The 24,434-nt window shown below is 41.6% G+C and overlaps 1 protein-coding gene across 1 annotated transcript in view; it reads right to left on the reverse strand.

Moving 5' to 3' along the window:
- cdk6 (cyclin dependent kinase 6) overlaps positions 1–22,317 on the reverse strand; it is a 41,250-nt gene extending 18,933 nt beyond the window's left edge. The window contains exons 1-4 of the mRNA XM_067611203.1: positions 22,055–22,317; positions 20,855–21,211; positions 16,860–16,995; positions 11,893–12,060 (exon numbers count right to left, since the gene is read on the reverse strand). Coding sequence (XP_067467304.1) covers positions 11,893–12,060; positions 16,860–16,995; positions 20,855–21,204 — 654 coding nt within the window. The 5' untranslated portion in view covers positions 21,205–21,211; positions 22,055–22,317. The remainder of the gene's footprint in view (positions 1–11,892; positions 12,061–16,859; positions 16,996–20,854; positions 21,212–22,054) is intronic.
- Positions 22,318–24,434: the final 2,117 nt, after the last annotated feature.

A 24,434-nucleotide genomic window follows, 5' to 3' on the forward strand; every position in this document is an offset into this window, starting at 1 on the left:
CAGTGGAAATCAAAGTAGATAGCCTGACAAAACTGTAAAGAATACCACACACACACCAATTGCAATCTGCTTGCATTAAAAAATAAAATAAATAAATCTGAGGTGCCCCATGGACTTAATAATGAAATAAGGTTAACAAAATGGCCGTCTAGTAAGGTAGTTCAAATGACATCAATATTAAAGGTTACACAAGGCAAGGTTTGCTAGAATAACATCAACCATGATAAGGAACGGTAATGTTATACACTGCGATTTTAATCAATACAGCTGTCTACATTGGCCGCGTAATGGCTCGTGTTTCACTTCCACTATATAAACATAAACGTGACCTGGAGTCTATTATCTTCTGTTTTATGTGTGTAATGACAGTCATTGCGTACTAGGCTCTGAGCGCTTCTAAATGTGAATGACCTACATTCAACACTGCCCCTGAACGTCTCAGTGTGTGTACACACACACAGACGGAGCACCCGCTGCTGCTCTGCTAACGTGCTGCTCAGGCTACGCCTCCCGTGAGTCAATAATATTTTGTCTCATTGTTTTTGTTGACGAAAATAAAGAGAGATTTTGGTTAAGTTTTTATTTTTTAAACTACAATATAGTCTCGTCTTTTTTCATTAACCATATTGCATGTCAATATAGTCACGGTTAGTCATTAATGACGTCAGTGCCGTCTCGTCATTGTTTCGTCTTAGTCATGAAAACAAAGATCGTTGACGAACATATTTAGTCACAGTTTTCATGAACAAAATTAACATTAGTGCCAACCATTCAGCAATTATGTACAAAACCCTTCTCTGAGAAAGCCAATTCTGCTATTGTTAATTGTTTGGAAAACAAGTACCCGAAACTCTAAATCTGAAGTTTGAGAATATTGTGCATTAAGTCAGTCTACTGTCAGCACTGCTTTCCCCTCAGCAATCCTCCTCATCCTTTTTCTCCCTTTCACCTCCCTCTCTCCTGCAAACTCTTACTCCTCTATAAAATTCTTCTCTCTCCGTTTCTGTAAGCCGACCAGTCTGTAAAACGCACGTCTGAAACACAGTAAAGCCAACACAGAACAGTTGGAGAGCCTGTAATATCCATGGATGCACTTTGATCACACTCACACTTTTACACTCTCCATAAAATACTCAAATGTCTCCATCTTTAAGTCAAGTCTGTTATACTAAATATCTCCAAACTTACACTTAATAACAGTTTGCTCTGAGATGAGCATATCAACACATTGGCCGAAGAAAAAGGACATTCCCCAACTGCAATGTTGTTTCACTTTTTTTTTCTGTCCTTTCCCTTCCTCTTCTTCCGACCACGTTTGCATTCCTTCTTCCTTAGTCTCCCTTCTCACCCTTCTCTGTTCTACCTCACGTATCCCTTCATTACCCTCTCCTGCTCTCCCTTATCCGTACAGGCTGCATGAAGACAGTAACATGCAGGATATAGGACAGTCAGACAGAGAGAAAATGAGTCAGCCCACAACTGTGTAATAAGGTGTTTAGCGTCTTAGGTCAGCTGCTTTGTGTTTTCAATCTGTCTCACTGCCTATCTGACACCCTTCTTCCCTTCCGCATGGTAACAGAAAAGCCAGAAGAGGTCAGATAAAGCTGAGGGAGAAAAAAAAAAAAAAAAAAAAGTTAGACTGAGAGACATAGAGTGTGTGAGGCTGACTCCAGATTAAAGGACAACATTCTAGGAATTCCTTTCTGCTGAGAACATCCTCCCCCTCACCACCACCACCACCACCACCATCCTCCTCAACTCTCACTGCTGCTCTCTCCTCCCCGCTCCGCTGCAGGAGGAAATGGCTTCTCCTGCCCCAGAGGACCTCAAGACCTCCTGGTCTGGACCTCCAAGCCTGTCTGACTTGCAACATCCGGACCGGACCTATGCCACCAGGGCACTGTGCATGCAGAGCGGAGGATAATGACAATAGGGTGCACGCATGTGAGCGCGGGGGCGTTTGGTTTGTGTATGTGTGAGTGGTTGCACGTGACTGACTGAGCACCTGCTTTTGCCTGGAATGAATGTGCTTCAGTGCCATGAACTTTTGAGTGTATGTGTCTGCAAATGTATGCAAGTTATCTGCAGCATGTTTTTTGGGGTTTAAGCGATAAATCTGGTTTATTACAACATGTAACATATAACATGTTAGTTTGTGAGCTTTAGAGGTGGTGGTAGGCAGACTTTTTAGATTTTGGACAAAGACAGGCTAAGTATTTCCCCTGTTTCCAGCCTTTATGCTAAGCTAAGCCAACCAGCTGCTATCTGTAGCTTCATATTTAACCCAACCCTTCTCATGTAACTTTCTGTAAAGTCACTTTTTGAATGTCTGACCGCTTGCATTTCTTGCCGCGTGCCAGATCTCAGCGGTGACTTTAATGAATAAAAGTATTTAAAATCATTATTTAGTGTTGTTTAAAAGTAACCGATAGCAATGACAGCCAAAACTACAAAATTAATCCTCAAATCATGGAATTGTTGGAAACCGCACACACACCCTATCCTCTGCAACCCCCGCCTCCACTACCATGACACAGGCATTTTCCTGTCACTCTATGTGTGGACCTTTGCAGTGACCTGATGCCATAAGGATGACTGAAGCTGGGGCTTAAGGCTGCAGCGCCGGAGGCACTGGGGCTGATGGAGCTTGGCCGGGGCCCCGTGTTTACATTCCCTCTCACTGAGGAAGCCCAGGATGAAAGAGCACCACTGCACACACAGACACATACCATCTACACACACTGCACACTGCACAGACCAGCACTTTGGAAGCACCGGAGGCCAAATAACTATTGTAATTGAATCAATAAGGGCATGATTGGAAGCTTTAACTCATTCAGCAATTACTGAATAAAGTGGAATCACTGTGCAGTGCAGTTAAGTCTCTCAGGTAAATGACTCGACTGCTTCGCGCTTTGAGTCTTAAGCTAGAATTTGATTACATTCCTGAAAGCAATCCACCACAAATTAAAGTCTTCCTAAGTGAATCTCCGAGGGGAAAGGGATAAAGACTTCAGAGTGTATAGGCATGCCACATATGGGAGAGGGAGAGCGGATGTTATAATAATAATAATATGAGCAAAACTATGCATCCTGAGAGTACAGTGGAGCTGAGGCTGTGATGTTGTGTCTCCAGAGAGGCCTTGTTCGAAGCTCCAGCAGTCAGCCATGCTGTAAACACTATTATTTCACTCCTCCCTCACTTTCCCTCATTCTTTCTCTTGTTCTGAAAAAAGGACAATTTAAAGTCCCAACAATGCAGCTGAACCTGGCCAAGAAAGGGAAGAAGGAAGAAGATTTAAGAGAGAGATGAGGGGGGGGGAAAGGTAGATGGAGACACAGATACTGAGGGAGAGACAGAGCTACAGAAAGAAAAGTGCAAGAGCAGCACACAAACTGTATACAGTAAAACAGAAAAAAAAAACTGGGACTACAACTGTTGCCAAAGTATGCACAGCATACAGGAATGCAGCATGGGGCCCTCGGCGAGTGAAACAAAGACAGCACAGTCAGTGGCTCTCTCTCCCCAGTGCTACCACATCCGCACATCATTAGCTGGAAAATTCCTGATATATGCTGTAATTTTTTCTCTTTTTTTCCTCCTCTTCCTCTGGCCGTTGCTGGTACAGACAAGGCTTTAATATCCAGATGCTGCTGTGTGTGTGTGCACATGCACCGCAACCACCGGTCAGTACCCTCTTTTCCCCACCTGGACCATTGCCAAGAGACCGATCAATACAGTGAAGTGCAGAGGATTGTGCGTAAGGGGGGTGCTACCGCTCCTCTGTCAGACACATTAAAAGGGGGTACACACACACACACACAAAATCAAATAAAGACCTGCACATTGCACTGTGCATGTGAGTGTATCTGTGTGTGGGTACAAATATTGATAACAATGTAATTGTCTGTGTTTGACTGTGTGTATGTGCAGCATAACCCTGTTCATGTACTGTATGTGTGCATGTACTGAGCTGTGTGTGTGTTTGCTTATGTCAAATTGGGGCCAGCCCCTTTGCTCCAGCCGGCTGCAGTCAAAGCATAGAGGATGACTTTTCCTTTTTTTCCCATGCGGAGCCGTTTGAGGAGATATCTAAACATTCCCAGAGTGCGCTGCACGTGCTCTCCTGCGTGCAGTGCAAGGGTTTTTCCCCCCTCCCTCTCCCTACTGCTGCCTGCCTGCTTCTCTTTCTCTTTCTTTCTGTCTGTCCAGAGTAGAAACACATTGTCTGGCAAAAGAGCAGATTCACAGACACAACTGTCCAGTTCATTGTTGGTCATCACTGAGAAATTTCAGTTTCATTAGTCTCTGTTCCTGAATTCTATTGCACTACTGGAGATATTGCACTACTGATGCTTGTAGTCCTGATACTGCAAAGGGTTTTTGTTGTCTTGAAACTGTTTGATGCAATAAATAAGGCTTAATCATAAACTTTAAGAGCCAAAAGCGAGAAAAAGTCATCTACGAGCATGCGGTTTGCCAAGTTAGAGAAATCTTATCTTTATTATCACCACTATCTTGGAAGATTATCATAACGTGCCATAAGTGAGAGATCACCAATCTATGCTTTCCCCTTACCCACAGATTTTAACACAGTCCAACAAGTGCCCAAAATGGGAAACACATACATAGTGAAAATAGAAATCCAGACTGAATAGAGTCTGACTGTTCTTGAAAGCTTTGTATTGTAAGAGCCGGTCTGCTGTTTGAGTGCGGGCAGGAAATCTGGTTTCGATTTGTTTAATGTCGTCTGAGATATGGGTGTCTTATTCTCGTAAGCGTAGTGGGAGGGCTATAAGCAGAGGGGACTGGGGGAAGAATTGGGTGAATACCTTTAATCAGGTAACAATTTTACTCCTCTGCCTGTCACCCATGAAAGAGTTTACAGGAAACTACGACAGGGACTTCACAGATTGTCTTATAAGATAGTATTCAAAAAGCTAAAAATAACAATTTCTTCATTTGATCACATAAAAGGAAATTTAGAAGCCATTTATTCACTGAAAAACACTTGAAAGGACAAGGCCTCAAGAGTCATAAAATTCCATTTGGCTATTGTGTAACTCAATTACAGACTCACTTAAGATAAGCTCAGCGGCAAGACAGAAACATTTTTGCCACTTATAAGCTTATTTTGTCATCTCCTGTAAATTATGGCAACCCCTCAGTTTATTTTGGTTTCGAGCTAGAAAAACACAAGAGTCCGACAACAAGTGATAACATAAAAGTCTGGTGGCATTCCCCTTGAGTTTTCCAAATCCAATTTGTCAGGCAACGACATGCGCATGACATGCATGAGAGTGGAAGCTAATGGGTTTCATGGGACCATCCAGTTAGCCTTGTATTACAGTGGTTACCAATGTGTGGATGGTGAAGATGGGAAGACCACCACTGTCAGGTTACTGGAGGTTATCTTTTGAAAACAACACCTGACCTAACTTCTAGCCCCTCTGTCACCTCCAGATCAGGAGCTACATTCACAAAGGGTCTTATCTTACCACTAGGTGTCCTCCTAAATGGACTCCTCCTAAAGTTCCTTCTAAAGAACTGTTCACAGAGCTGCTGAGAGCAACTTTTACGAAGGAACTGAGAGAAGTTCTAAGCTAAAGCCTCTTTCACACATAGTTCCCAGTAAATTACTGAGATAACCTTTCAGGTACTGCTACTGATTTTCACTAATCACACGTGCAGCTACATTCAGGAACATTTCCGTCTTGCACCTTTTCACACATGCCATGGTAATGCTGGAATAGGGGGCAAGGGACAGTCCAACAGATGGCGGTAATGCAACACTTGTGGATGCTAACGCCATAAAACTCAACAGAAGAAGAGAGGGAAACTCACATAACTCTAGGGCTTTAGTCCGCTGGTCGATAAAATGGTCGATATGCTCTCGTCCGACTAAATTCTCATTGGTCGAATAATCTCCGTGTTATTTTCATAAGGAGAAAAGTGCTACATCAGTAGCTTTCCAGGAGTAATCCATTATTTCCTGCGGCAGGAGGGACAGACTAACAAATTACCTGTGAAAACGGGTAATTTGTATTTTGAATACACCCTCGTTTTCACAACTTTGAACTCGCCCAACCTAATGGAGACTGTTGGGTCTAACTGTACTCAACGTTTATGTCATTATGTGTTTCTCCATAATGACACAACTAGAACCCCCACCAGGCCAAAAAAATATTTTTTAATATTTGATATCCGAATTAATGGATATAGCGTTTGGGAGTCTCTGTGCAGCGCTATTCCGGTACGTGAGTCAACCTCTGTGTCGTTGCCTGGGAAACTATTGGTAGCGTAGCTCCGTTAAGGAGTATGTTTGCATAGCGAGTGGGAAAGAGCGAGGGGCAGAGAAGTGACGGTGGATGCGAGCGGGGCAGAGGAAAAGGTCAGTAGTAAGTTGTCAGTCTGGCAGTAAATGTACAGTACAGACTACAGTGTGTCAGTTAATAAATGCTTAAAAGTCACGTCTGTTGTTTCCCCAAATGCTGGAAAAGTGGGTTAGGTCCAAAGTCAGCAATAATGGGTTAGCATAAACTGAAGAGAAATACAGAACAGAGAACCTTGTGGCTGCCGAGTTTACTGTGCACTCTGTCCCGTTACACCCCCCCCCCCCCACCCCGCACAACTCATTGATTAGTTGAAGATTATGTACGATTTTAGTCGACCAAGATTTTCTTTGGTTGACTACAGCCCTACATGACTCAGATCAAACTTTCAAATTAGGCAGTCCTGATCAAATATGAATCAAGATTGTTACCGCATTATCTATATCTCGCCTCAAATGTCTTTAGAAACATATTTTAGTGTAGTGTTTAGCTGTAATATGAGAAAGTTTGTGACACGGCCGCCATGTTGAAAACAGACGAGCAAAAATCAAGCATCGTCCAACTCGCAGTACATCACCCACACGTCAAGTCATGTGATTGGTTCATTCACTCCATGTGAAAGCATCTTTCATCAGACAGACGTAACCTTTTATGTGCTTGTACCTGTAATGTTATTACTTTCATTCACAACACAGCTGTACCGGCATTTTCCCTGACATGTTACAAGGTCTTGAGGTGGGAAATTGGAGGTATAGATTTCCCTGAATATCCATGCCTGCTCCCATTCACACATGACCCCATGCAGGAAATGTTCCTGAACATTTCAGGGACAAACTGCATGTGTGAAAGGGGCTTAAGAGTGGAGGTGGGGTTGACCCCATTGCTATGGATCACATCATGTACCATGAGATATGTACTCCTACAGTGATTGGTTGATGATAAAATTTCAAATTGTTATTAATTCTTAGTGACTTATGAGTCCTCTGGACTACCTTTGACTTCTCACAAACTTAACAGTTAGTAATTACTCTTAGACCAAAAACTTAGGAGTCCTAAAGTTAGATCAAATTTGGCCAGTTCGGAGTACTTCTAGCCATAGGATGTTTTAGGAATGTCCCTTGACTTTGATTGGATGGGGGTTCTTCTTACTTGTTAAGAATACTACTGCATAGCAGCGTCTTTGATCAAACATGCCCAAATTTGTACCAGTATTTGGATGTTAATCAGTCATGTTGCATTACACATTTCTGTCACACTGCAGACTGTTGGGTTGTATTTTGCAGAAATTCTGCAGAATTTATACTAAATTCAAGCAACATCCATCAAAGGAAATTGTTTCCCCAAAAGCACTTTGGCAGAAATGGGATCTCAATGGGATGGACAGAAAAAAGAGCCCACTCTACTCTTTTCTGGTATGTCAGATTAACCCATCAGCTTGACCCATCTGCCTGTCACTCAAGGCAGTACAATGAGGCTGTAGCCAGACTGGGGTCATTAAAAAAACATCAACAAAGCAACGGACCCCCAGGGACTGCCAGGGGCAGCCTAATCTGGACCTCTGTACCAACCAAATGGGTGGTCTCCCTCGCTCTCTTTCCCTCTCTCAGTGAGGGTGAAATATGTGCAACATGGTAGGTGGGTGATGCCGATGGGGCCATCAGTCACATGCAACCATGCGTGCGCAAATGCTCCATCACGCACTTTTTATACACACACACGTACAGACCACAATTTTTGACATTAACAACCCGGCATGTTGTTAGGTGAAAAAGCAAATTCATCACAGAAACAGAAGTTCACGCAATTCTGGTAAATCATCAGCAGTATGTACAAGAGTGCTACTTTCAGTTAGTGACAATGGAAAAAAAAGAAGGAGAGAGGGACTCTTTTTAACAACTTTATGCAAATGCTCACTTCAGCCATCTTCTCATTCTAGAAGTACTAAATGAATCACTTTGAAAGTGAGAGAGAGAAGTGTCTTGTTCGCTTAAGCAACAGCAGTTCTCCAAAGCCCATCTGTCTGCCAGTAACGGTGGCATTAGGTGACTAAATAAGTAACTGCTGGTCTGTTGGGCAAAGGGGAAGATCCTCTTAAATAGTGTGTGTATTTGTGTACATGTGCACTGCATACAATGTAGATTATCTGCTTTTATTAGCAAGAGGAAACACTGAATGGATGAATGGAGATTGTGTGTGTGTGTGTCTGTGTGTGTGTGTGCGTGTTTATGTGTGTGTGTGTGTGTTGTAGGCACTGATAGGGGGATTCCAGACACAGGAACATTCATCTGGAACCGAAGATCCAGTGCTCACGTTGCAGCGCTCTGCTCCAGCGCATGCATGCACGCACTCACACGCACACCACCTCCATTTCATTTTTGTGTCCCAATCTGTATAGCCAAGGAAGGAAATGAGTGCGTGTGCAAACGGCTTCACATGTCAAGTGTCTTTGTGTGTTTGCGAGTAATTTCGGGGACTCTACGTCTGTCACCCATATCTAAAGGTGAATTCCCGAGTAAGAATTCAATCCCCAACGCAAAGTGTCCCCTCTTAGTCATAAAGTGTAAGATTTTCTCAAAGACAAAACCTCCAGTGAAACCACACACACACATACACAGAATATTGTGTAACACTATGTAAATTTTATGGTTTAGGTACGTCTTCCTCTGAGAGTTAGCTGTTTATTATCACCAATCTGAATAATAGATTATAGAAATTAATTGGGGATTAACAGTTAACATAAACAGATAAAACCACTGATAAATTTTATCTGAATCATAAAAATTACCCTTGATATCAATACTGAGAACAGTTTAGGGTCTGGCCTATAAGAAGACATTACTCAAAGAAAAAGTTTGAAAAAGTTGTAACTGAATCAGTCCTGACATTTCTTCATAATGATAGGTTAGTGGTTAACTTACACTGACAACTAACTGACAATATTCTACTTTAGACTTCACGTTTCCTGTGATGTTTTGTCTTGGCCTCTTGATAACGACAAGAGTGGTTTATTGTTCGTATAATATAATAAGGATAATATACGTATAATGAAATACAATAAAACGGGTATAAATCCATGGCAGAGATTCTGAAAATGGCCTGCAATGACTACTTTTCCTGGTGTGCCAAGAAAAATAAAGCTGTTAAAGGCTCAACCAGCCAATTTAGTTATTGCATCTAATTCAATAAAACATATAAAACTCAAATGATAGTACATTTCAGGAGAAGGAGAAGCTAAAATACATGAAGCAATACAACAAAATGTGTAGTACACTTGATTTTAATTAGTGTATAAACATATTCTCTATGTAAATAACCTGGCCTCTCCTTGTGTGTGATGGGCTGTAAGAGTTTCATGCTGCTGGATTTCATGATGCCACCAGCACCTCAGTGTGAAGCTGCTTCTGTGTGCAGACTGCAGAGTCATGGATTTTGGAATTTTACTTGCAAAAATGGTATGTCATGTCTTCAGTTGCATTATGAAATGGTTTACGCAAAGACTACATTTGCTGTCTTTAAGAAATGGGTCACAGAGGACAAAGAGTCCCCATTTGCACTTTGAATTTCCTTGTTGTTGAAATGAGCTATACAAATAAAACTTGCCTTGCCATTATGTTTGATATGAAGTTCAGAGCACCTGCTTGTGTCCACCAGCCCGGCTGCTCACCTCTTGTTGTTCTGTGACAGTGGCACAAACGTGTGGCAGTCTATTTGGATGTTAAGAGCAGAATAAAAGTTTACATTCTTTCCCAAAGGATGTTTATATTTACATTGGACGGGCAGATGCTGTGCTACTGGAAGAGCCATGAGCTTTGCTAACTTGGCATAATATGAGCTGCCTAGCCTTCAGCTCCATCCCTCCATCCCCTCAAATCCTCCAGATCCTCATCAGCAGGTGGGGTGAACTTTATTAACTAACAGTTTATTTTACAACATATTTTACATTACCAGTGGTCAAAATTGAACATCTTAATGGGAAGACAGCAAAGAACTATCTGTCATCTGTCCGTCTTAGCGTCATTTATGTCTCCGAGTTTCTGTCACTTACACTTTTACATCTGATTGATTTTATCTCCATCTCTGCAGGCGCCACATGACGACTCCAAAGTGAAACAACTCATACATCATTTGAAAGCCAGGTACATCTCTGTCAAAATCCAGTCCTCATAAAACAGAAAACTTAAATACAAACAATAATATAAAATTCAAACCTGGCCAGACCTGAAATATACTGTACTTAAACAATATCTGAACTCAAATTAACCTGAAGGTTTGGTTCTGGTTGATCAGTGAAGGAGATAAGATGCACAACTGCATGTGTCTGTGTGACTGTGAAGCAGATCAGAAAACCTTCCCTACATAAATAAAGACGTATAAAAAAAAAAGGTATTGGGCTACTGTTGCTGGCTACCTTAATCTTAAAAGTCTCATCTCTCCCTATTTCAAGCACTTCCAAAGACTCCTTTCAGTCTCTCTATTTTATCTGGTCATCAGAGCCCAGAGCTCAACAGTTGGACATCAAAGTACCGACAGCGGGAAGGGAGGGGTGTCTGTCTCTCCTCGTCTGTTCCATCCCTGTCTGCGACGGCCACCGAGGGATTCCTGAGACAGGCCACGGGGGCCTTTGGCTCTCACTTTACACAGAGAAACCCTATATCATTTGGCCCAGTGCTGCTGAGCTACCCACTGATGCCCTTTAAGTGCCCGCTACATCACATTAGACGCTTTTCATCCAACTCTCAGGAGACGGGAGGGTAGTTCAAGGCGGTGGTGGTGTGTCTGTGTCTGTGCGTGTGTCTTTATCAAAAAAAGCCTTAATGTGAATGACGGCAAGTGAGTTTGAGCAGCTTGAAATTATAAAACTTGTAATAACAAAAGCGCTGGCATACACACATACACTGTTGGCTCTACAGATGCTGCTACTGAGTAGATTTTGTAGGTCAGTTATACAGTTTGCTTCTGTAAAAAGAAGCAGCAAGTCATAATAGTGATAAGAGAGTTGAAAATCAAAATGGGGTTTCAGAGAGCAAAGGAGGACATGGGGATGATAAGTGTACCTACTTTCTTTGCACTTCAATAGTACATAGATGAGGCGTATTCTCTCACTTATGTGCTATAAGTTCACTTTAAAATAAAAACGCGGAACTGCTAATATAAAAGTGAGATGTAAACCGTCTAAGTGTTCTACATTCTCTGAGTAAAAATCATTGATAAAAAAAAACCTCAATAAATTGCTGGATTGTCTGTTAATAGGGACAACTTGTATAAAAAAAACAAAAAAAAAACAGATTAATTGTGGGTAAATTTTTTGAGATTTTAAACACTAGATTTTATGGATGCAGGTGTAATACTTTTTTACTTTATTATGGATAGATATAAGAGGGCTCAACACTTCATCAGGCCCCCCAAACTTCCCATGACATCATGATGCAGTATATTAGATCATGTCATATACCCCCATCTGAGTCAATCTGTGTCTACAAAGTTGTAAAACTGAGAGCTCGCAGTGTTTGGGAAGCTTTGTTCGGCGTATCGGGTCAGACCTATGAACATGCAACTCACCACGGAGGTGAGCGCCATCTGGAAGCTGTAGATGCGGGCCAGGCCGAAGTCGGCAAGTTTGATCTGTCCTCCGCTGGTGACCAGGATATTTTGGGGCTTCAGGTCACGGTGAACCACTCGGTGTGAGTGCAGGAAGTCCAACCCCTGAAGCAGCTGGTACATCATATCCTGACAGATAACAAAACGGAAAGAACAAAGAGAAAGAGAATGGGATGGATTTTTGAAAACATGACAAGGCCAAAAAAGTTAATACAGAGGATGATCTAAGCTTTAGGATATTGTGGTCATGATAGATACAAGGTCATGTTAAAAGTGGCACTGATGGGTGTGAGATCATTGAGCGAATAACATGACAGCACAGGGCAGATGGTTGAAATTTGTTTTAATTTTTAATATGTGTCTCTGAATAACTGGGTTTGAATTGATGAATTTGATCTCCTAAATAATTCAGCCTTAATTGTGCTTGCAAAATGTCACAAACATATGGCTTCATGACCCCCCCACACCTCAAAAGCGACATTTGAATTCATTCCTCTGTCAAATCTACAACAAAAGGCCTGAATGACAAGACCCTGCAGTGAGAAGTTAACTATAATGGCAGAGACATTGTGGTATGGAGGGTGTTCGGGGAGGCCTGTGTCTTTTCTTGTCGACTGTGGCAGATGTTTGATAACTGACACACACACACACACACAAATGATAGAGGCAGAGAGAGGCCCCGCTCTGTACAAGCATGGCTCTCTGTTTCTCAGCAGCTGTCCTGCTTGAGTTAATTGGCACTCGTTCTCTTTTTATGCCCAAAAGCTGACCTCAGACATTGCCGTAGACACTGCATCCGTGACACACTAGCTAAAGTAAACTGGTGTGAACAGGAATGAACTATGTCAAACCAGCTTAGACTTGTTCTTTTCAAACTGAAAAACTCCCAAACAGGTCTTGCACCTGTAAACAAATAAGTCATTATAAAAAGGGACTGTGGCCAGGTGGTTTTGGCTCAAAAATAAAAACATACAAACGGTAGAATCTACAGTTTGGATTGTTTGATTATTTCAGTTCACGTCTTACTGAGAGATTAAGATGCAAATATACCAAATGAAGAAGTGTAGGTGGGTAAAAATTAAAGCCTGTTAGAACAGCAACGGAGTGAGTACGTTTGTGTGTAAGAGACATTTGTAAAGTGAAATGTCTTGATGCTGGGGTTGGTGTGTTGCCCCCCTCTAAGCACACACACTCCCTCCTGTACACACACACACATGCCCCCTACACACACACCCCCAAAACCCTCCGCCAAGACCTCACAAGTGACATGGACCTGAGCCCACAGCTCTATTCACTGGCCGACCAGCTGGTGAGTGAGTCAAAGGGGTCTGCACACTCAAGCAGAAAACATTAGCAAACGGCGCAGGGCTGGCTGCTGTGCTGGCCACAGAGGAGGAGACAGGGCGCCCCACAGAATACTGTGGAGATGGGGAGTAATGCGAGTGAGTGTGTGTGTGTGTGTGTGTGTGTGTGTGTGTGTATGTGTGTGTATGTGTGTGTGTGTGTGTATACACACACAAACTACCCTGGCCCTGTGCTCAAGTAATAAGTGTGTATCTACATTTCCATTTGTGTGTGTATGTAAGCCTGTATCAATATGGGTGTGTGCAAGCATGTGCATGTGTGCGTGGCCTCTGACCAAGGGCAGGCAGGATGCATAAACAGACCTTCCTTTCTACATCTCCATCCAGCCATGACCTAGCGAGGAGGGCAGCAGACAGACAGGGCCATAGGACAGAGGCAGGCAGTTGGTTATTTTGTGTGTGTGTGTGTGTGTGTGTGTGGAGGGGGGCTGACACAATAGCATTGCCCCCCCCATCAGTTCCTCTCTGCTTTAAATAGCCATTTCACCGTGCTTCCTTTCAGCAGCATTTCCTAGTAAACACTAATTATCTCAGAAGTGTGACTCTTGGACAAACACACAAACAATCTTGGCCCCCTTGGCCTGAGTGCCACCTTCTCTGCTGTATCAATTACGCTTACAACTGAGTAATGAAAAATATTCCAACTATGTTCCACAGCATGACTTGCAGTTTTTCCTGTAGGAAAACACTTAGCTCGGACATTAAAATAGTTTAATACTGCCACAAAGTTTAAGACTACATGCAGCACAGAGAGCAAGAGTGAACCACCTTGTAGCCTCACACAAAGTTGAATCCAGCAGCAATGAAACTCAGAAAGGTTGCACAAGACACAACTGTCTTCAACTGGCAGCACATCAACCAAAAAAAAAAAAAAAACCCCACAAACAACTTGGCCAGGAGGAAACAAAAATCACACAAAAAGGCAACAGATCTGACCCTGAAAAAAGCAGGAGGACCAGGAAAAAAGTAGTCAGCCCACTGCAAGATGCAGTCAAAACATGGCTTTCTGAGTGCGCCTCCTTTTCTAATGCTAATGTCCCAGAGGCAGCCATATTGTTTATTGTAGCTAGGCACAATATGGGACATCTGCCGGTTAGCGTTAGTGTAATTCCCTCCCCATGCTTCATTAACCTCCCCCTTTATGGGCCCAGAGAATGGAGTTGTGGAGGCTTGGACGATGGCGGCAGAGGAGGGTGGGTGAGACCCAAGCGCTGGCCCGGCTGAGGAGCACTGAGGCTGGGGCAGCCTGGCTGCTTGATGTCCTTCCAGCTCATTTGATTCCTGGAGGAGGGCCTCTTTCATCAATGACCATGTGGTGGGTCTTGAGTCTGAGTAAGACTGAGTGGGTGGTGGAGGGTGGGGGGCTGAAGTGGACTGGCTGGCCCAGGGTGGGGTGTCTGGGTAGATTGGTTCGAGGAAAAGGATGCCTGGTCTTTTTGGTTTAGGGTCATTAGCTGTGAATGTTTTCTCTTGATTTAATATATTCTAGAGTGACACAAGGTAAGTGTTAGGTGAGCACAGGTGTGCTAAATTGGGGATTTCTTGACTAAAATCCACAATCTGGTGCCATCTGGTATAGCTGTGGGCAAATTAAGTTGTTGGGGAGAGGGGGGCACTTTGGGGTTTACTGTGCAGTGTCCACTGTCCTAGAAATAACAGGGTATGGTGCCTGTGTCATCTTGTCACTCCATCATCATTGTCCTTTTGTCCCCCAGTGGCTCCAGCTGTATGAATGTTAGGAGAAAGCACAGAGAGGGAGGAGTGGAGTCTAAAACCAGCCAAACAGGTGGCTGAGCCTCCACAGATCTTGTGCTGTGAATTAGGGCTGCACCTGATGATTATTGTTATTATTGATTAATTTGTTGATTATTTTTTAATTCAATTGGTCTATAAAAGGAACCACCAGTGACAAGAGCCCAACATGCTCACTATTCAACTAATAGTAAAAAACCAAAAGCCAATATTTGATTTACAATATTGCAAAATAAGGAGAAAACATCTGCTAAACTGGAACCACCGAACCAGCCATTTACAAAAATTAATTGACTATAAAAATTATTTTTCTGACAACTAACTAACTTGATTAATCAGCTAATTGTTGTTAATTAGGACTTACAATGAATGAATGAGTTTAAAATCCAGTGCTTTAAGAGCAATGAAAGTGCTAGAAATACTTGGGCTACAACACATAATTATGTCCAATACTGATTATTTTCTCAATGAATCATTTTGTTAGAAAACAGTGAAACATTTAGAGCCAAGATGACACATGCACGTTGATTGTTTTCTCCAACCAACAGTCCACAACCCAAAGATATTCCTTTTACAATTATATTACAGAAGACAACAAGAAAAGCAGCAAATCTGCACATTTGACTGCTTGAAAAATAACTGAAACGATTAATCAATTGGTTGTGGATTGATTTTCTTGAACTAAATATATAATGGTAGTGTATAAATGTTCATTGGTCAAAGATCAAGTAATGAATTATCACTTACATTGCAAGTTAAAAGTTGTCATGTAAATGGGTGCTTCAGTATTACTGCAGTATTAAAATATTTCAAACCTAACACCATGGTCACAGGGATATCCCAAGAAACTGCAGTACCACATATTGTATCAGCTTCAGCAGACACCCTGGGAAAGCCTCAGGTGTGATCTACCTGACTCGTCTATGCTTGCACAGCATCCCACCAACACTACAGCTCGACACAAAACTCTCCATGTAAACCTGGCCCTGGGGTGAAAATCAACGGTTACTCTAGCTTCCAGAACTTCTCCGTTTCCAATTTGACACTTAAACTCTGAGGCCCATGTCCAAAAATGGAGCTATAACTCTCCATTATCGTACATGATATACTGTGTCTACAGACCGGGGGGTGAAACATGATAGAGATTTTTAGAAAAGAAATGTTTGTGGGAAAGATTAAAATAAAAGGAGACAGTTACAGAGTAAAGGACTTGGCGACACGTCCACTTCCGACCTTTTGGCAAACTGTCAGTGAACACTGGATTTATGAGATGTATTGGAGAAACTGATAGTGGGGGTGACTTTGAATGAGTTGTACCTTCACAAGAAGAACTTCTGTACCTTCACCAGAACTACTGTGACGTACCACTGTCACCGTCAAATGTATTTGGGTTTTAAAACACAAATCTTTAAAATTTTGTTTCATGATCTCACAATGCACACACACTTTTTTCTCTGCAACACAGTGTAAACTTGAAGAGAGAGGGCAGAGTGAAAATAGAGAAGACAGGGAGCCTCTAATTTGGAGCCCATTTGCCACATGTGCTGCCCTTCAAAATGTCGCGGTACCTCTGATGTTGGAGGAAGCTGTCCTCCATGTCTCTGTCCAAGAAAACTCACTCAGTACCATACAGACACAGCTGTGGTCATGCAATGTTCAAGCCACAGAGGATTAGCAAATAGATTTCCCTCACATTTCAAATAGAAATTGAAAGTAGTACTTCAAATGAAGTTCTTAAGTGATACAGTTTGTATAGTCCTCATTGACAGCAGTTGTTATCTCAGGTACTTCTAGATAACATTGATTGGTTACCTTGATGGTTTCCGGGGGTACTCCGGGATCAGGGGCCTTCTCCAGGTAGGTGGTCAGGTCTTGATCCACATGCTCAAAGACCAGAGTGAGTTTGGTTTCACGGTCAGTCCGAGAGACTGTACACACATCAAACAATCTGGAATGTGAAGAACAGGAGGAGGAGATCAATACAATTGATTTCATAGGGTCAGCACGCTTCAACAAGGCCACAACTAATAAAAAAATGACTAAATCTCTTCTCTTTTAACACATTTTCCATGTACTTTTCTAACAAGGGACATCAACATTATTATGTTCCTTATTTTACGGCAGAAAGACCATGACTGAATTCACTTCTTCATTCGTTCATTCATTTTCCACATATTACACATTTAATAGTTCACACTGTAGTGAATACTAAATTGAAATTTCTGAAATTTCAGACACTTTTCATTATGTACTTTATACTTGGACACTCAAATATAGTGGAGGAAAGTAATCTAGTGCACATTACTGATTAGGTTCATAATAACAATGTATTAGGATTGATAAATTGTCATTTTCAGCCCTTTTCTCAGACATTTTTTAGAGCTATGTTCAATGTTATTTCTAAAATATCACCCAGTATTAAGTCTTTTAAAAAACTGAATCTTCCACTTGGAAACATTTTTATACACATCCTGATTTTATTTAAACCCTCTGGTTAACTACACTTACAAGCAAATTAAAACAAGTGTTATGGCAGCTTTCACTGGCTTGAGTTTTTTCAGGACAAGAGCTCTTCATATGTGTGACTAAAAGAGATTTTTACAAAATGCAATAACACTCATATCCACCTTAATTAAAATAGAATGAGACCTTCAATAAAACCACAACAGCTGGGAGTTGAAAATCCATCACATAGAACATTAAATCATAAATCTTAGGGGAAAACCTAAGTCTAGGCTCTCTACTCCTGTGGCTTTTTATCTTACAGAAACTTGCAGCAGAAAATGGACACACAAGATCAGACTTATCCATCTACTGCAGGAAATCCTGATAACACTGCCTCAGGTTACCCTGAAAAAAAAACTCCACTACTTCAATGCAAAGCTTTTGAAACTTTAAGACCATCAAGCCCCAAACACCAGTGTTTATGGTTGTGTTTCACTAGGCAACAAACTAAGGCCAAGAATCCAGATTATGTCGGCAGACCTGCCAAGGCAGGCTTTGGTGAAAAGCTGAAAAAAAAGCTATCCAGTATGTCCTCTTCAAAGAGCTGGGGACCACAAGCAGCATTCCTCAACCAGCACTATGACAACTCCTGATGCTCTTTGGGAAGTGGAGTGGAGCTGCTGCAAGAGGCAGCATCTTTCATCGCGGTAACACAAGAGACCAAGGGAGCCATGATGGCTCTCCATCTGACAGATGCCGCGTTGGGAGTACTGAGTAATGAGTTAATGAGTTTCTGTAATCACATAAAAGTACAGCATCATTGTATCCAAGTCTTGTTTCACCTATTATTGGTACAGTACATGTGAATTAGGCAACAAAGTGTAATATATGACTTGGAAAGTCAGTTGGAAATCTCTTAAAATTTTAGACTTTGGCATAACTTTGATCTACAATATTTATTGGTATCATGAAACAATGAAAGGATGAACCCTGCACAGACCCTATTGAGTTTAAATTCAGTGCGTCATGACTGATTGAGGGTATCTCTCAGTGTCAGCTTTTACTTTCAGTCTCAAAATGCAAACATAGATGGAATTTGGGGGAAATCACCTAAGAGTCCACACATTGTTATTGCTGAAAATATTCTACGCATGGTGATCCTACTCAGTGTCACACCAATATATTTAACAACTTTCAATGCATATGCCATTATAACTCAAACTAATTAATCTACATAAGCCGTTTAAAATTGGAGCATGGAAAGAAATGACTAAATCTCTCCGGAAACTCTTTCATTCCTATCCAACGAGGCATCATGTGTCCGTGCCAACACCCTTGTAATCAGTGGACTTGGGAGTCGGTGCAGTGAGTGAGAAGCGATTCGTTCAAGGTATTAGTACTGTGCATGATGTCACAGAATAGACGACGCCCTCCTCTTGAAGCGTTGGGGTTAAACGCCCCTCACAGCTCGATTGTTGGGCTACAATGGGGGCTCTGAGCAGACACTGAACATATGGAATGAATAATGGGCCTTATTACAAACATCCAGGGGTTGCCTGGAGTCACACAGAAGGCCCACAATGCACCCTTCCTGGCCTGAGCTGCTTGGCTATGTCGTTTGGTTAAACTGGAGAAAAGTGAGGTTCTGTCAACTTTGAAAGGAGCTGACAGTTTGCACTCTTAAAACTATTTATTGCAACAATGCTACTGCATATTCTCTAAACTCGTGCTTTCACAGTAGTGAATTCAATCACCAAATAAACTGACCTAGGACAATTTTAATCCCTCTGACGCATTTGTCTTACAGAGAGAACAAAATCCATTGTGATCCCAATAAGACAAAACTATAACCATTATCCTGCATTATTCATTGATACACTGGGGAATTATTGTTAGAGGCACAAGTGTACTGGTCATGCTTCTGAAATGTCCATTTAGAACTTCCCCTCCAATCCCAAAGCACCAAATATTCCATAATAAAACGAGTACCAAGGTCAGACCTTGGCTAGTGCCAACATATGACGCAGTATCTGACTACTGACCTCTGAGTGAACAATTCATTACAAAAGTGAAAGAAAATGGCCTCTGTGTGCAGAGCAGAGAGGACGGCTTTTACAGTTCACTATACTTTGCTATATGTACCATGTCTTAAAATGGCTTTATACACTGAATCCAGCATGATTTATAGTGAATTAGATGGAGTCACTGTTTGAGTAAAGGGTACTTTGATAGCATAGATCAGTACTGATGGACACACACTGGCTTGGAATATAAAGAAATGCTTCAAACTTGTGACATGTTTAAAATGGTTGTATAGACATTTTAAACTGGTTTCAGCTTTTCTTATGTGAATATTTGCTGTTTGAGATTGCAATGAGCATTTTTCACTATTTTTGCCTTTTTTTAAACCACATTATTACTAAAGAAAATAATCAACAGATTAATAAATTATGAAAATAATCATTGATTGCAGGACTGGTTCACTTACTATTTTTTTTTTTGGTCACATGATGACACCTGAGGAAATCCCATTCATTGAAGAAGGGCATGAGTCAAAAGCTCTGGAAAAAAAGCTAGTAGTGAATGAGTTTAGAATATTTGATCACAGATACTTTGAATATATTATTAAATACATTACAATCCCATTGAAAACAAGTGCAAACTATAAGAATCTCGCAGAGAGTTGAAAGCCTTATTACTAGAAAGCCGTCACAAATTTGACATACTTCAATCCAACGTGTGTCCATTAAATGTCCTGTTAGAGTGTCTGCCATAATGTTTAGGCCTATAACACTAGTCTACATTATTTGTGTTTACATTCAGATTCAAAAGATGCAAAATCTTTATTCTGTAAGCCAGTGCCCTTTCTTGGGTGCAAAATTGGTGGGTTCATCTTTTTAAAGAGTTTTTAGAGGAAAGTGCATGACCTGGTTCATAGTGATTGGAGCTGACCAATAACATGGAACAAGAGGCTGGGTTTCATGCTTGACGGGAAAACAACAATGTAAAGTAAAGTAAAGAAAAAGGAGAAAGTGAGGTTCTGACAGGTGTGCATCTACTGCCAGCGAAAAGTGGCAGCAACCATGCAGCTATAGTTGTTGTGCAACACACATTTTCATACTGTCAGCAGAAAACCGTTAAAGAAAAGGACTTCTGCTGCAAAAAAGGGACACTTATGAGTGCAGGCCTTCGCTAAAGGTCATTTGAGGCAGCATGGTTGCCAGCAGGCACCATCAAAAAGGAAGTAGTGTGTGTTTCTGTCTCATACACATTTCTCTCAGTCTCAAACATACAAACCCACACTTCAAAACACACACAAACATACACATACACTAGTCTCCCCACCTCTCACCCTCACTCACCTGACAACATTGGGGTGCTCAAAGGCTTCAAGCTGCCTCAGTACCGCCACCTCCCGGATGGTTGAGAGAGGCATCCCCTCTTCCTCCGTCTGGACACGAACTCTTTTTAGGGCTACAAAGCGTCCCCCGTTCTTCAAATCTCTCGCCTTGTACACTTTCCCGTAAGCGCCTTCTCCAATCTCGGCCACAGGTTCATACTGAGTACCAATACTTTCTTTGTCCATTTTTGCAGGGTTTTTTTCTTTCTCTCTCTCTCGTCTCTTGTTGAAAATATTGCGGGGAATCCCGGCGAGGGTGACGAACCAGAGTTCTCTCACAAAGGCATATTCACAGAAAAAAGGTCGGCACATGCAATGCCTGGGTGACAGGGAGACACAGATGGAGGAAGTCACAATCTTGATCACATTTGGTCAAATTGTGCTCCAGGTAGGCAATAAAAGGACTGTCATCATGTTTTATTCCGACTATCAACACAAGAGCCCTGTTGCGTCCAAACTTCCACTCCTCCTCCTCTTATTACGCACAGCAACTCATGTCATCCTACCTCCAACACAAAGTAACGCAAAAAAAAAAATAATAATGCAAAATAACCACATTTAACACATTTTTAAAGCTAGCTTTGCATTAAACAGAACTGCCTCGCGCATTCACAAATTCCCCTCCACATGCAAATGTTGCTCAAGTGAAGTTCATGTGGGCTGTCTTACTCTGTTAAAGGAAATAAAGGACATTTAAAGAGAACACGCAAAAAAAGAAAGCACAACCCTTCAAAACAAAGTTGTTTAAAGTTAATAAAATAACAAGTTGCCTGCTTGTCCCTCTCGTGTTTTATCACAGTTTCTGTTTGAGGCGACAAACTTGCCGAGCACGTGGCTGTCTACTGATTGCATTGTCTAAACTTCCTACAGCAACAGTCCTTTAAAAACACTATAAAAATCGCATTTTTACCCCGAAATCGTTATAAACGTGTAAAACAATGCAGTAGCAAAGTTTTAAGGGTGTTTCCATCAGCTTAGAGAGCGTCCTCTATTTTTTTTCTAATTTAATAGCCTCAAATAATTAAAATAAATTATAACAAGTCAATGAATTGCTCGTTTTGGTGTTTAAAATGTTATTGGACTGTAAAGGAGCAATTCTAACCCGGTAAAGACATTTTTGCTGTCACATTTAGCACAAAATATACCCATTTTTGGTGTTTACCTTGTTTCATGTTGTCAATAGCCTAATATGTCGTAACGTCGGCATGCCGGATAAACTGCTGAGGAGGCATTGGTGTGTCGGATAAAAATGCTCAACTCCTGCATCAAACGCATCCCCTGTCCACTGTCCTCCATGCGGGGGCCACACAGGTAGTTGGACGGTGCATGCTCTAACCCCCCATCCCTCAGACTGCACCAGCCAGCCCGAGTAGAGACAACTCACACACAGGGAAGGAGGAGGAGGAGGAGGTGGAGGAGGAGGAGGGGGGGTGGTGCAAAACTATACACACACTCTCACTGAAACTTTGTGCGTGGGGGGGTTGTGGAGGGGAGGGGGTGGATGGGGAGGGAGGGGGTCATAGGACAAAGGCAAACGCGTGATATAGCCCTCCAAAAAACACGCTCTTCTCTGGATTTTCTCCTTTCTTTCTTCTTTTTTTTCCTTCCATATATCCCCGGATAGGCCTATGCAACTGCAGCCCCGCTCGCCTGTGTGAGCTCCGTCTCTGCCTGGCTTTCCCACGCCGGCTGAATGTGGCCTGACCCCCTTCAGAGAGGTTTGACACGGAGCGGGGACATTTCCGCATTCCTCCCCGACTACAAAGGCACACCGCCTCCTTTTTGCTCTCCCTCGGCCTACCATTCATAGTCCTCTCCGCGGGTTTTGTCTCCTGTGTCAAAACCGGGAGCACCGCGGGGATCGGGGAGGGGAGAGAGGAGGTTTATTGGATGGACGGCCACACTATCTATCTCTCTCAAAAGCATTGAGGGAGTACCGCGGCAACAATGCGCCAGCGGGGATGCGATGTGACGAGCTCACCCGAGATGGTCCTGAGGGGTCAGGTTCAAGGCCCGGTGGCTTGATCTGTGTGCAGGAGGGCTCCTCTGCTCGGGTGGTCGTTTGCAAGGCTTCATGCCCCGCAACAGGCATGGGTTAGTAGATGGCAAACCTATCATGCACATATGGGAAATTTGCAAAGCATCATCATCATCTCTGGAGATCTTTGATTAATTTCACAGCAAAGGAAGGGAAATTCTGAATTTCTGCAAAGCAATTCAACAAATGTCAACAGGGTATTGACTACTCAGACTTATGCTGCCACTATAAAAACAACAACAACAACAACAAAAACAATAATGATAATACTAATAATAATAATAATAATAATGATCATAATAATAATAGCAACAACAACAACAACAACAACAACAAAAACAACATCAATCATAATAATAGTAATAATACTGACATTTCTTGCTGTTGTTATTACAATAACAATAACAGTAAGAAATGTCAAATGTGTAATTTCAATATTGATAATTTATATACAACTTGTATACAATGTAAACATAGTTTTCAAGTTATTATGTTTTGGAATTTATTATCAATAATTGTAGTATTTAATAAATGTAATTGTCGATGGTTAAACCTTGAATATCCTCTGGCAAAATTAAATGTTAGAAATGCTTTAATTCAAGGCTTTTATCAGTTTCTTTTTCAATGTTTAATATTTCTTTCTTTTTATTTTATTTTATGTATTTGGCAGGGACAATGCTTATTAATTAGCAGAAATCATCTGTTGTCCCTTGCCAGATGTTAGAGGCAACCTAAAATTAGAATAAAATTAGATCTTGTTATATTGTTTCATTTTTGTTTTTATTTATTTGTTTAGTTTTTTTTAAGAAACCATTTTATGCTAAAGATTTGAACTTAATATTATTTTATCAAGTGTAAATATTATATCAGGTGTAGACATTTAAAACAATATATTCTGACTGAAAAGTTCTTCAAACTCTGTCATAAAAATGTTCTGTTTCACTTTTTTTCCTGTTTCATTCTGGACACGGTTTAGACATGACAAGACCTGATATCAGATTATCCCAATGAATGGCCAATTACAGGCGTGTAACCAAACTCCATTATCATAACTTCATTGGGAGGCGTGTATTAGGGATGCACAAGAGATCAGAGGAAGGACATTCCCCTGGTGTTATGATTTACAAGAAAAACTTGTCTTGCATGCTGCTGGTAGAATCCATTGGTTTCCATTGAAAAAGATAAATTGGGTGGGATAATGATGATTGAAGTAGTATGTATGGCAACTTCTCCTGCCCAACTTTATAGGCTACCCCAAATTTAAACCATTTGCATCACAAAACACACAATACAGACAATGAGTCCCGGACCAATTATGTGTGAATTTACATTTTTTCATCATCATTGTTCATGTGAAATCAGCTCTGAGAACCATTGCTCAGATTGAATACATTAGCATGCATACTTCTGATTTATCTAGAGAACAAACCAATTAGATTCGTTGTGTGCGGTACAAGCATGGGAGAGACACACACCCCTCAGACATTCACACATACATTCTGAA

This window comes from Thunnus thynnus, chromosome 15 (assembly GCF_963924715.1).
Source record: "Thunnus thynnus chromosome 15, fThuThy2.1, whole genome shotgun sequence".
NCBI classification, from domain to species: Eukaryota; Metazoa; Chordata; class Actinopteri; order Scombriformes; family Scombridae; genus Thunnus; species Thunnus thynnus.